Source organism: Moschus berezovskii, chromosome 11 (genome assembly GCF_049115385.1).
Source record: "Moschus berezovskii isolate FMDL1 chromosome 11, NW_MosBer_1.0, whole genome shotgun sequence".
NCBI lineage: Eukaryota > Metazoa > Chordata > Mammalia > Artiodactyla > Moschidae > Moschus > Moschus berezovskii.
In genome coordinates, this window is record NC_142470.1 from 9,010,739 (window position 1) to 9,025,050 (window position 14,312).

A 14,312-nucleotide genomic window follows, 5' to 3' on the forward strand; every position below is an offset into this window, starting at 1 on the left:
AGGTAAAATCCTCTCTGGAAGGGAGAGGTTTGAGATCATATGCAGCTGACGACTAGACAAAATAATGGGAAAGGATTCCTTCCGTGCAGATGTGTTGTGTCTTTGTGTTACTCTGCTGACTGAGAAGCACAAGGCTTTCCCCTGCCTGCTGGGCCACTGAGGGGGTGGAAGCCTTGATCTGGGGGAAGGAGAGACCTGATCTAAGGCTCTCCGGGCTCAGGAGGGAGGGCAGCAGGTCAGGGCCTGCAGCTCGTGGCTGTTGGGCAGAGAAGGCAAGGGGCATGGCCCTGGGCTCCAGGAGCAGGCATTCTGGAACGCAGGCTTTTCTCTGTGGACTCGACATCCCTCAGCCAGCCCCAAGCTGTGCTTCCCTGGCTAAGGAGGGAGGAGCCTGGTTCCACACGGGTCCAGCTGGAGAGACAGGGTAGGAAAGCAGGAGATGACTGGAGGGAGGGATCAGAGGTTTGCGGCCAGGCAGCAGGCTGAGGCTCCAGGAATGACCAGGATGGATCTGTGGAACAAATGAGTATTCCTTGGGGATTCTTGCAAACACGTGGGGTGGGGAAAAAAGCCTGGATTTCCTGCATGTGGAATGGAATTTTTTCAATTGGGCATTAAAGGAAAGGATTGCCCTTAATGCTGACAAGCCTGGGGACAGCTGGATAATACTGTGGTCACCCTGACTTGGGAACCACCCAACTTTGATCCTGGGGTGGCGGAGGCCCCCACCAAGGGGGAAGCAGAAGCTCTGCCGGCATCCTTCAGCTCAAGCCCTCCTGCCATGCGGAGGACAATCAAGAGAGCGCATGTCCATGCCCTTTCATCTCTGCTTGAATGCACACACATCTTCATCCCCAAAGCCCAGGTATAGGGAGACGCCATCTCCCTCATCCTGATGATGCATCTCCATCAGGCAGACATGCTCACTGAAATCTGTTTTAGGTCTTTCCAAGCTTTTGCTCAAAAATGAACTGCTTTCAAAAGGGCTTTCCCTCTCCTACCCCTAACAATTTCTGAAACACAGTTATGTGCCACAGGCTTCCGCATGGTCACCGGCCTGGCCTTCCCTCTTACAGCCTGACTTTCTCTAAGCCGGGCATCTGCTGTCGGCCAGGAGACCCATGTTTGAGGCAAGCCCAAGCCAGCCACGCCCATACTCTTAAACCCTCCTGATCTTCCACTGCTCGTGGGGGTTGGACCCTGGGCCCCCCACTCCCAGTGTCTAGGCTCTAAGAGACCCAACCTCCCTCTCACTCCAGCCGCTTCTCATGACCCTCTCGCCCTGCGCCCCCAGCATTCTCTACTCTCCAACCAGTTTTTCCAACAAACATCATCTTTCCCCACTTCAGGGCTCTTGCACAAGCTGTTTTCTTTGTCTGGGACACTCACATCCCACCTCCTCGCCCAGCTTATTCATCTTTCAGGGTTTCCGGCCCCCAGCTTGGGACAGGCCCCCTTTAGTTGCTCCTCTGCCTTTCCCTCCACGGTGCTTAGCTCATTTGGTTTCTAGTGCGCTGCCGGTGATCAGATCCAGGCCGTGAGCTCCACGGGAGCAGAACCGGAGTCTGATGCCCACCCTGCAAAGGGCCTGGTGTGTGCTGCCCTCAGGCCCAGAGCGGGAGCCCCTCCCTTGCCACCTGTTCTGGGGGCTTTGGGGCATCGGGATTAAACCCTTCTTTTTGGCCAATAACTACTTCTTTTCCAAAGTCCTTTAGATACCCCTCAGTTTAGGTCTCTTAACTTTATACTCTGAATCTGGAAACAACTTGCCTTTATTTTAAACTTCAGAGTCTCTATCTGAAAATAAAGCCTTACTCTTAAAAAAATGGAAGGGTTTGTTTGTTTGAAGGAACAGCTTAGATTCTAGAAATGTACTTCACATACAACCGAGAATCTAAATGTTCTCTTTACTATTCAGAACTGTCAGGATGCCTAGTTTTTGTTCCTTGAGAGAGATCACCATTTTCCACACTGCCTACAGTTACTTTTAGAATCAGGCTCTAACCCTTTTAAAATCCAATACATTCCTAATTTTATTTAGCTATTTCCTGGAGGGAATTATAGGTACTAAAAACCAAACACCCTGTAAGTCAATAAAGCTGCTTAGAAACAAATGCTGTAGCTACTCTTCACAGCTCACGGCCTGCTTCTGTTATCATTTTGACCCAAACTGGGTATTTACAAGGAGCTGCTATCAGATAAAATTAAGCTGCAAATAACTGACTCGACTATTTCCCACCACTGTTTTTGCACTCTGAAGTAAATGAGAATAAACTTTTTGAGACAAAGAGAGTCTTATTTTTAAAATGTGGTAAGTTTTTCCCTCAGTGTTTTTTAAATTATGTTTCACGAGAAACAGTGCACCAAAGTGCAGCCAACTGGCTCTAAAATTCGCATCGAAAGGAGCTGGAACACACACCCACACGGTTAATAACAACTGCTAGCACTACATGAGGAAATCTTTACATGGAGTAAGAGACACGGGTGGGAATGGCCGGTCCCAGGAAACCAGGTGGTGTCGAACCTTCCACAGTGGTTTAAAAGAATTGTTACCAAAAGAAAACCCATACTTGGTTATCAGAGGCAAATAACCACTGAAGCAGCGTTCGAGGTCTCAAGCAGGAACTAAACGAACACAGCAGCTGAAAATATCAAGGACTGACCTCAAGTCCCTCCCAGAGAATAACTCCCTCTCCCCCAGGGAAAGACCTACAGTGAGGACGTTGCCAGGGGAAAAAGAAATGGTTTCAGACATTTTTTCCTATATTGTACTTTCCAGGAATTATGTAACATTTCCTCTTTTGATAAACAAATCCATCCCTAGGACAAGCTGGGATTTCAAGAGGAATCTAGTAATAAAACCACAACCTGCATTTGGGCAGGGTCTCTCCACAGCCACAGAGGGCAGGGAGGCCCCAGCTGCCCTCAGGATGGGGTTTTGTTTCATTCTTTTTAATGAAATCGTGCACCCCCACACCCCATCGTAAACCCTCACACAGCATCCCGAGGACAGAAAGCACGGTGGATCCGCCTCCTGTTCTTTCCATCTGACATGTACGTGTCAGGAGTCGTTCTGGTGCGAGGATGAAAAGTGCAGCCCAGCTGGCTTAAGAGGGGAGGGAGATCCTCGTGGGGCTGAAGGGACAGGAGCAGGCCATGGAGGGGGCTCACTTGGGGGCCAGCAGGAGGGTCTTCCTGGAGAACAGAGGCCCACACAGAACCTCTCAGGGAGGACCTGCCAGAAATGCAGCTGCGATGAGATGACCAAGGACAAGCAGAGGGGGTCCGTCCAGAAACTCAGTGGTGTTGGACTGGGGCACAGGCTACATGTCTGCTGGAAGAGCGGACCTGTCCTTCGGCCTGACGTGGTCACTCATGAGGGGCATCTAGCCAGCGGTCTGAACGGGGGACTCATCTGAAGGGGAGGGGTCTGGAAGCATACGCTTAGTCTGACGAGAAGGGACACAGGTTAGCAAGGGGAGACAGTATTGGTCCAGTCTGCCCTTGGCTGAGGTCCAATGACCAACCCCTCAGAAGCCCAAGATCCCACTGCTTTGTGGTCCATGAACAGTGTCCCAGCAAAGTGCCAAGACAATTTACCTCATTTGTATACAGTGTATTAATCCCACTGTATTATTAATCGCAAGTGTATTATTAACCCCACCATACTAGTGTCCGATGGAGACCATCCACAAGTCATAAATAGCAGAGGACACACAGGTGACAATTGAAAGGGAGGATAATGACCTGAGCAGTGGAGGTGGGGAGTCGGGAGAGGGCAGCGTCAGAGCCAAGGGCTGACAGCCAGGCCATCTGGGCTGAGGCCTGGCTCTGCCGCGCTCCTGTTATGTGACCCAAGGCAACCTCTCAGCACCTGCTTACTCACTGGGCCATGGTGAGCATTCACTGAGTTGACGCATTAAAACACCTAGCCAAGTGCCATGCCCAGAGGAAGCAGAGGATCAACAGCAATTCTAGTGATCATTTTATGAGAGAGAAGAGGCCATCCTTAACCCTGGAGCACCTATGCTAGTTAAACCAGGGGTTGCCCCCACCCTAATGTCACCAACCCATTTTCCGATCGATCAGCCTCAGGCAAGGTGGGAATGGGCTTGGCAGCTGGGCATGCCCAACCATCTACATATCTGAGATGGTGATTCACCCCCATGGTCACCCAGATGGAAGGACAACAAGTTTACAGCAACCTATAAGATGAGAACAAGGAAAGGATAAGAAAGTGAAAAAAAAAAAAAAAGAATGATAGTTCAATAACATTGCTTAAGTCTAAACACACGGGAAAGACTTTTACTCCCCTACTAAAAGGCAAGGTCTCTCATATTGGGCCCAACTAAATATGATTTCTGGAGGAGGGCATGGAAACCCACTCCAGTGTTCTTGCCTGGAGAATCCCATGGACAGAAGAGCCTGGCGGGCTGCAGTCCATGGGGTCGCAAAGAGTCGGACACAACTGAGCGACTAAGCACACACAAACATAATTTTTAAGAATCACATTTAAGACAAAACAATTTAAAATATCAAAATGCAAAATACAGTCAAAGATTCATGAAATGAATGCAAAGGAAAAATAAATCAGATTTCACAGATTCAACATCAATGAAATAAAAGCAAATAATAAATGGAATCAAAATAATTTTGTATGGGACCCTTCATAACAAATCTGCAACTGTTAAAAACATCTATTCAGTCATTGATATCCACATGGGATTGGCTCCAGGACCTCTGCAGATACTCAAATCCAGGGATGCTCAAGTCCCTTATGTAAAATGCCATAGAATTTGCATACAACCTACGCACACCCTCCCCTATACTTTACATCATCTCTGGGTTACTTATAATACTTAATACGATGTAAATGCTATGGAAATAGTTGCCAGCATATGGCAAATTCAAACTTTGCTTTTTGGAACTTTGTGGATTTCTTTTTTCAAATATTTTCAGCCAAGGGTTGGCTGAATCCATGAATGCAGAACCCAGAGGTATGGAGGGCCAACTGTATATGAAATAACGTAAGGCAGAAACTATTAGAACTGCAAAGTGACTCTAACACATATTTCTGTTCTTGATGGACCAGGTTGTCAAAAATGAAAAATCTGAATGTTATAATGTAATTATAAGAGTAACTTGTGAGATTACATCTTCTCCAGCACCCATGAAACATTTACACAAATTGATCTTATATTGAACAAGATAAATATCAACATTTTTTAAAAAACCTCAAAAGCATATGGCTCATATATCCTAAAACCAATGTTGAAAAAATTAGAGAGAAGACTGTTCTTAAAAACCAAAGCCCTTCATAGGGGTGTTATCCACAGTAACACAAAAGTGAAACAACTCATATGTCCCTCAAATGATGAACAGATAAATAAAATGTGGTGGGGCTCCCCTGGTGACTCAGTGGTAAAGAATCCACCTGCCAATGCAGGAGACAAGGGTTTGATCCCTGGTTCGGGAAGATCCCACATGCTGAGGAGCAACTAAGCGCGTGTGCTACAACTACTGAGCAGGTGCTCTGCAGAGTCCATGCTCTGCGACAAGAAAAGCTACTGCAGTGAGAAGTCCAGGTACTGCAACTAGAGATTAGCCCGTGTTCACTGCAACTAGAGAAAAACGTGCGCAGCAACAGAGACCCAGCACAGCCAGAGATCAAATAAATTAATTTTTAAAAGAATAAAATGTGGTGCATCCAGTCAATGGAATACTACTTGGCAATAAGAAGGAATGAAATTCTGATCATGCTCTAACATGGATGAACCTTGAAAACATAACATTCAGGGAAAGAAGCCAGTCATAAGACTACACTGTACAATTCAATTCATATGAAATGTCCCAAACGAGCAAATCTATGAGGGCAGAAAATACATTAGCAGTTGTCTAGAAAATCCCATGGATGGAGCAGCCTGGTGGGCTGCAGTCCGTGGGGTCGCTAAGGGTCAGACACGACTGAGCGACTTCACTTTCACTTTTCACTTTCACACACTGGAGAAGGAAATGGCGACCCACTCCAGTGTTCTTGCCTGGAGAATCCCAGGGACGGGGGAGCCTGGTGGACTGCTGTCTATGGGGTCACACAGAGTCGGACACGACTGAAGTGACTTAGCAGCAGCAGGGCTGAAGGTGAGGGGGTGGAAGAGAGGTGGCTAGAGGAAAAGGAGTGACTACGAACAGGCTCGGGATTTCCCTTTGGGTGATGAAGACATTCTAAAATTGATTTTGCAGATGGTTGCAGAGCTTTGTGAATATTCTAAAACCACTGGTTGTACACTTTAAATGGGTGATACATGAATTACAACTCAATAAAGCCATTTGAAAAAAACAAAAAACTCAAGCCCTTGGAAATTTAAAACACCACTACCTTAAATAACACTTGCATTAAAAAAATTGAAGCTATAATTATTGAACACTTTTAAGACTATCGCTGAGCATACTATACATTTAAACACGTAGAATACAACAAAAGTATCAGTTAGAGGGAAATGTATACCAGTAACTATTTTCCAGTGAAAGTGGAAAGAATAATGTATACACAAATAAGCCAATAATTTGTTTACAATAACAAAACAACTTAAGTAAAGCAGAAGAAATGAGTCGTAAGAGACAAAAGAATAAATTGCATATTTCATCAAATTTAGGATGTCATCTATTATAAATTTAGGATGCACCATTATTTTATGTATCATAAGGAACACCGCTGCCAATTAACCAGCGTCACAATGCTTTATTACCACTCACTGAAAGATGCATCCCAATTTGAGAGGTTTAAAAATGTGGAGAGAAAAGGCACATCCTAGACTGATGGAATATAGTAGATAAGAAAGCAGGAAGACAGTGTGACTGATACACAAATACAGAGTCTAATCCTTCGGAAAGACCAACAGACATACCTCTGGGAAAGCAAATTAAAAAAAAAATAAAGAGAAAATGAAAATGCAAACTATTAGGAATGCGAAGCAAATATAACCTCATATACACAGGAGGTTAAAATGTATAAGCAATTACACAAAACTTTTCAGTCAAAACAAATTAAGTGAGGAAAAACTTTATGTTAATCATTTTGAAAACTTAGATCAAATGGACAATTTTCTACTAAAGTTAAATTTTCCAAATTAGTTTTAAAGGAATTAAAAAACTGAATACACAATGCTCATAGAGGACATTTAAAAGTTGTCAAAAATGTATCTCAAAAAACTTGCACTAGATTTCTGAAAATTAATATCCATAATCTGAAAATTAATATCCATAAGGGGTCATATTCATAAAATCTTAATTTTCCTTGTTCTTCGTATTATTTTATATCATAAAATTACCATAACTGTGAAAACCAAACTATAAGAAGTATTTTTCACCTGTCAAACTGGCAAAGGAATAAAAAAGGAATGATAAAGGAAAAAAGCACATGAAAATAGAAAGCATTTGTGCACATGGGAAAAACAGGCGATTTCTTCACCCTCTAACATGAACATAAGTTGCTACAACCTCTACAGAGAGCATTTTGAAAATATATATGAAAAGGCATACAATTGTGCATAAGTTTTGACCCAATAATCACACTTCCAGGAATCTCTTAGAATATAATAATCATAATTACACATAGGAAATTTCCGCAACAGGGATGGCCACTGCAGAATTTTAATAACAAAAATGTAGAGACAATTTATATGTCAGTTTTAGAGAGCAGATTTCAGTTGGACAAATCCAAGTGGGACTGAGTCATAGTATAGAAATGTAAGTAATAATATTAAATGTTCACAATAGAGTAAACATACAGATTTTGCATGCACCCAAACAAATGAAAGGATCTGAAGCCAAATAATGATCATCTCTGGATGAGATAACAAACGATACTAATCTTATCTTCCTAATTCCTTGCAATAAACACATATTATTTTTGAATCAGTAAAATCAATAATCATTATAATAATTTCATTGGGACAAATCTTATATAATATATTAATAATGCCCAGAGAACTAGAACAGAGGGGTTTGGGCCTGAGTTCCCCCAGTTCAGTCTTCCCTAGAGGCTCAGAACGGTAGAGTCTGCCAACAATGCGGGAGACCCGGGTTTGATCCCTGGGTTGGGAAGATCCCCTGCAAAAGGGAATGGCAACCTACTCCAGTATTCTTGCCTGAAAAATCCCAGGACGGAGGAGCCCGGCAGGCCCCCATCCATGGGGTCACAGAGTTGGACGCAACTGAGTGACTGGCACATTCCCCCAGTTAAGAAGGATGTGGAAAGACCAGTAAGAGTCTCGTGATCCTTCTGAGCTGCAGGTTGGGGAGGCTTGGGATTCACTGGGCATCTGTATCAGCAGCAGAATATCCCTTGCTCCAGGACCCTCATCAGGAAGTCCCCATTCTCAGGGAATATCAACAGCCTGTTCTAACCCGAAGAGCCAACCAATCATCTCATTATCCATGACCCATGCTGCTTTGTGGAACTTTCTCAACTAGAAACTGTAAAAACATCTCATATGGCGCTGAGCAGGTTTCTTAAAAAACAATAATCTGATTCAGACTCCTACCTAGATAGGGAATACTGGGAACCATCTTCAGGCTTCGGATATATTCTCGAGTCCGCTTGTAATTATCTTCTTTGGACATCAGGTAGTCCAGCTTCTCAAAGGTGGTCTTGTCTTTTCGATTCAAAAGCTGGTGGGAGAAAAAAACAGAGTATGAGACAGAAGACAAATAAACTAGAAGAAGCTAAAGAGGACAGCTGTGAACAAAAAATAAAAGGAAACATGCTAAATGGTATGTCTGTGGTCCGCAGAATCCTGGGTGCAACTAAGCACTGTAAGAAGCTCTGTCTTGTGGAGATGGAACGTTTTACAGCTCAACTTGGTCATTTTTCATAAAACCTTACACTTAGAAGGTACCCTCCAGAGCTAGCGAGTCCATTGTTCTGTATGACACCAGAATCCCCTGCATAATGACCACCACCGCGGTGCACGGACCCAACGAGGAGCTCAGAGAGTAAAGCAAATTCCTGAAGGTCACCCAGAGCTATTCCACAGCCCCATTAGCTCCCTCTCCCCGGGTCCACAACTTCTTACTCCTCCTCAACGTCTCTGGCATTGCTGAGGGCCCCAAAAATGACACCCACTCCGCCTGCCCATTCTGTGCACCTAGCCAGGCCATCTCTCCAATCAGGGCTATCTCCTCCAGATCCCCTGTGGTCCACGGCTGTGTCTTATTTACTGGCTACAGTGTTTTAGTCAAAATAAACTAAACTTTTTTCCATATGCTGTCATCTAAGGGGTGATCTAGTTATGCAACTATAGGATAAGCAGATACCCACAGCCCAGAGATTAGAGAAGTAAGATCTTTTATGACTGAGATCTCTGGTATGTGAAGCTGGTCACCAGGGAAAGGATGGCTCTGTGTTCATAAGGAGGCTTCCTGGAAGAAAGGAACAGAAACTGAATCCTGGTTCTCCAGGCCTGATGCTGTGGTCATCCTGCAAGTCCTACATCAAGGCCCAGTGCCAGGAAATGGCAATGAGGCTCCTTGAATAAAATGGCTTTGAGGAAAGGAATCTAGGCCGAGAGCAGGCTTGAAAAGAGGATACAGGAAAGGGTAGGTGGAGAGGGTTGGCTCTGGCACAGCACGTGGCTGATGTTGGAAACCCCCAAGTTTAGCTTCCAGGGCCAGTGCCTCTGGGATCTGAGATCCATGGCTGAGCCCAGGAGCATAAGTGGAGAGGGACTCTAGGCCAGGAGCATCCTTTGAGACCCCATGGTCTGTGCAAGGACCAGGACCAGCCACCCTGCCACATCCATCAGACTAACGTAGGCCAGTGGCCAACAGCTCCATCATACAGCAGAGAGAAGGAGAGCAGTACTGCCCAGCATCAGAGGAAGCCAGCCTTTCAAACTGAAGTGGCCCTTTGGGTTCCTGGGACCCAGGTCTGCAAATCCCAGACTGAGGCCATGTCTGGTGCATCAGGGAACTCAAGTTGCCTTGGCTAATTCCTTGATCCTCAGCCTCTGGAGTCACAGAGGATGCAGCTGTGCAACAGCCCAGCTGAGCAGTGACAGCTTAAGGACTTCAGAGAGGAGAGGCAAAAGAAAAAGCTGAAATGACGTCCCCAGTAATGAAGAAGTTGGAGAATAAACACTGAGTTTTGTTTTTTTTTTCATTGAGAAATTTAGGACACATTAGGGGATGGTACACAGATGCTAGGAACAATGGCTGCTTAACCAGCTTGTTAATTTAAGGCTGTTATTCATCATATTAGCAAATGGACAGGAAATAACACCATCATATCCCATTTGCTGTTTGTAAAGCACCAAAACATACAACTCATCTGATCTTTACAAAGCCCAGGGATGGAGATGGAGCCAGGATGACTGCCGCTACTTCAGGTTCATAATCACAAGGATTAAGTGACTTGTCAGAGTACCCTTGGGGAACTTGATTCAGGAAAGGAGAGACATGTATATTACAGCAACATGGTAAGTAAGTAAGTAGAGATAAGAACTCAGACCAACAGTAGGTAAATTATGGGCAAGGGAAGCATCAAAGGAAGATATACAGAGAGAAGCATTTGAAATGAATGTTCAAGGATAAGAAAGTCACTAAATAAACAACATATACCCAGAACAGAACCAGATCCTCTAGTTGTGAATGGCCCCATTGTAAAGTTGAGCAGGCCCCTCACCCTCTTGGCTGGGAGGTCATCTCTTTATTAATGCAACCTAGAAGCCCACTGAATCCTTTGGCAGTCACCCACGTTCATCCAGCAGTTCAACAAATCCCTATGTCATCCTCATACACACTGCCGCTAAGCCAAACTGGTGCCCAAGGCTGCCTCCACTGGATCTCTGGACCCAGCTGAGGGGTTGCCCATGTCCCCTCTCATGTCTGGCCGATCTGCTTAGACTGGCAAGTGCCTCGATGCATGGCACCACAGAGCTGATCAAGGGGTCATCTGTGTCCTGACGTGGACACAAGGCCAACATGATCAGAGTCCTGGAAGATGTCCCTAATGATCACCCTGCAGACTGACCTCCAACCAACAACTGGAGCTCTTTAGTGGAGTGGGCTGACCAAAGGCAGCCCCATTTGCACACTTCCCAAATTTAAAACCACAGCGTCCTCCAGACCACGCCTCCCTCTGTTAACCCTGCGTCTGCACACAGACTTCCTACCCACCTTCCACCCCCACCTACACACACACATTCGGAAGGGCCGCGTCTGGTTAACTTCACTCATCTGCTCCATCCCGTGGCCACAAATGAGATTCAGGATGGCATCCGATTTCTCAGCAGGAATGCACAGGATGTTAGAAGACATGAAAAAGAACATCTATCTCCCAAGTAAGCATTTGCATACTACTTGAGAACTTCCCCTAGCAAAATGAAAGAATGAACCAATGACAGGAGGAAACGGGATGTAGGAAACAGTGGATCCAAACCCGCAGCGGTAAAGGGAGAGGACAGATGAACAGCAAGGCTCAAGAAACACTGGTCTACATCCTTCCACCCCAGAAGAGAGGTCTCCAGAGAGAGAGAAGACTCGACAGAAAACCTGATAGGACAGCACACTGGCCAGGTGGAGGAAGGGAACAGACATAATTTATTATGTATAATAAAAATAAAATTAAATAAAATAATTTAAAGAGTTTGTGTATAATATACATAAGGCCTCATAAGATATTATATAATATTACATATGTGTATATGTGTATTTTACGTATACATATAAAATATCTGTCGCAGAGAGTCGGACACGACTGAGTGACTGAACTGAACTGAACTGAACTGAAGCAGTAGCTAGAGTAAGAATTTTTCTTAAAAGGGGATTAGAAATGCCAGGGAAACAAAGGGATATTCCAGAAAGAACATGTTATTCACACTTAACCACTTAAGTATGGAGAAGCCATTTATGGAAAACCATACTTACACATTCCTAATAATTAAAACAAGAATGCTCATTTAACAAAAGTGATGTTATTATGGTAACATGAGTGTTTTTGAAGAATGAGGGAAGATGGTTCGGGAAAACTAAACCAAGATCCATCTTACAAAGAAGTCACCACATACTATCCAAAGTGAGTGGATCGAGAAATTGCAGCAAAAACACATCGATGGAAACGTGGCGGAAAACTACCAGGAGAAAGTGCTAAATAACTGAGTGTTTGCCTCTAGGGAATGATCGGGTTATGCAGAGATGGAGCAATGAGTGTTAGCTGCTTCACTAAGTCTTTCAGTATTTAGTGATTTTTAAAATTCATGTGCATGTATTACGCTGAAAAATTCTTTTAAGATTTAATTTTTTAATATAGGGTTTGTTTATTCTAAAAAAACAGCATTTATTTGTTTTAAACTTTTATTACAAGTAGTGCCATAAACTGAAAACCTCATTTGCGTTGAGGGTCCTTTAGATTTTAGAGTTTACAGGAAGCCTCAGGAAGAAACCATCAGAACTACATGCAAGAAAACAACTTATCTGCTTACCTGAGTCAAATAGATACTAAAAGCATTCACATTCAGGAAAAGAGAAACAAGATTAGACAACATAAAGGAAAAGCTCACTAAATACAACGGGCAACTTCTAGTAAAGTTTAGACGTGCTGGGCCACCCTGAGACTTTTTCTTCCATAACATTTATTACAACTGTGACTACGCAATTACATCTGTGTTTCACTCAGCAAAGGATGACTCCCATGAAGGCTGTGACCATGCTGGTTACATTCATTCCACAATACCCTGCATCTAAGAGAAAACGCTGCCTAAAAATCTGTTGAATAAAAAAAAAGAATAAGAAAACTAACGACAACTTAAAAATTCAATTGTTTGGAAATTTTTGAATACTCCAATAATTCTTGAGTAAAGGAAGAAATAGAAGTGAGGGTAATGAACTATTTATAAACCAGAAACATAAAGAACATACAGATCATGATATGTTAAACTATGTGATGAGGTCAAAAGTGTACTGAGAGGGAAAAAATGCATGGTTTTTAACTCATATAACTAAACAATATAAATATAAACGAGCTTAACACACAACTCATAAACCTATGGAAATTCAAGGGAGGGGTAAAGTAGGAGAAATTGATTAATATAGATAAAATCAGAAACCATGTTCAAAACATACAATATAAAACTAAACACCAAAACTATAGACATGGTAACTAAACCCAAGAGCTAAATTTTATTAATAGCAATAAAACAGGTAAAACCTCTATGAAGTAGGGCAAAATGAAAAAATACACATTAAGATTGAGAAACGGGCATCACTACGTATAGAAAGTTAGAATTACAATGTAAAAATAAATCCCAGCCTATGGATTTTAAATAATTTACATGGTGACAAATGTCTGCTGCAAGGGATAAACGGGACTCCTCAACCACAGGTCAAAAGCCAGGAAGATCACGAACCTTGGTCAGATACCTGAAGAAGCACGTTGCTTTCAAAATGCCCCTTATCATACTGCTAGAGAGCCTGTATGTGACACTTATATTTGACTAATGATGAAAAATTCCCCTCTTCTGGTAAGTAGGCGCCATAGAATAAAAAAAAAAAAAAGTCCTCCAAATCCTCTTTATGAGGACGTTGGTAGCTTGTTCCCTTGCCTTGAGAGAAACAGTTCTTGATACGTGGAAATGTTTTTCAACAAAGAACGTGTTGCTTCAAATATCTTAAAACTGGCTCACAATCCTATTTCAATTCCAGTGTCTACTGTTGGTATGGAAAGAATTTTTAGTGCTGTGGATAATCTATGGATCAATGGATTCAACAGGCTGAAGATGCAATGAGAAAGGAATGAAACAAGGGCACTTCAAAAAAGCAATTCTTAAATTCTTTAGATATGAGCTACTGGCTTCTGAAAAACAAACTACAAAGCCACGTAACTAATGCAAAATATTAGATGCAATGGAGACTGCTACAAGTAACGTGAGGGAAAACTGTGACTCTGACATTTAATAAGTGTTCTAGCAAGCTATCCATATCTGTCTTTGACTTAGGCTATTTCAAATTCTGTACAAATAGATGTTAACCTGTAGAAAATGTAGTCATGTAAATAATTCCAGTCCATATAAAGGCAACTGATGTCTCATAGTGTCCCACTGATCATCACCCTGGGAATACTGACTAATTTTCTATCCATTTTAAAGATTATTTCGGCATTCTTCACCTGATCATAAAGTGAAGTAGTCTCAGTTCTCTTGAAATAGAGTTGGCTTAAAACTCAGCATTCAGAAAACTAGGATCATGGCATCTGGTCCCATCACTTCATGGCAAATAGATGGGGAAACAGTGGAAACAGTGACAAACTTTATTTTTTG

The 14,312-nt window shown here is 43.1% G+C and overlaps 1 protein-coding gene across 14 annotated transcripts in view; it reads right to left on the bottom strand.

Moving 5' to 3' along the window:
* RALGPS1 (Ral GEF with PH domain and SH3 binding motif 1) overlaps positions 1-14,312 on the bottom strand; it is a 295,201-nt gene that overhangs the window by 151,845 nt on the left and 129,044 nt on the right. For all 14 annotated transcript variants that reach the window (XM_055400228.2, XM_055400227.2, XM_055400222.2 and 11 more), the window contains one exon: positions 8,544-8,670. In XM_055400228.2, the coding sequence (XP_055256203.1) occupies positions 8,544-8,670 (127 nt within the window). The remainder of the gene's footprint in view (positions 1-8,543; positions 8,671-14,312) is intronic.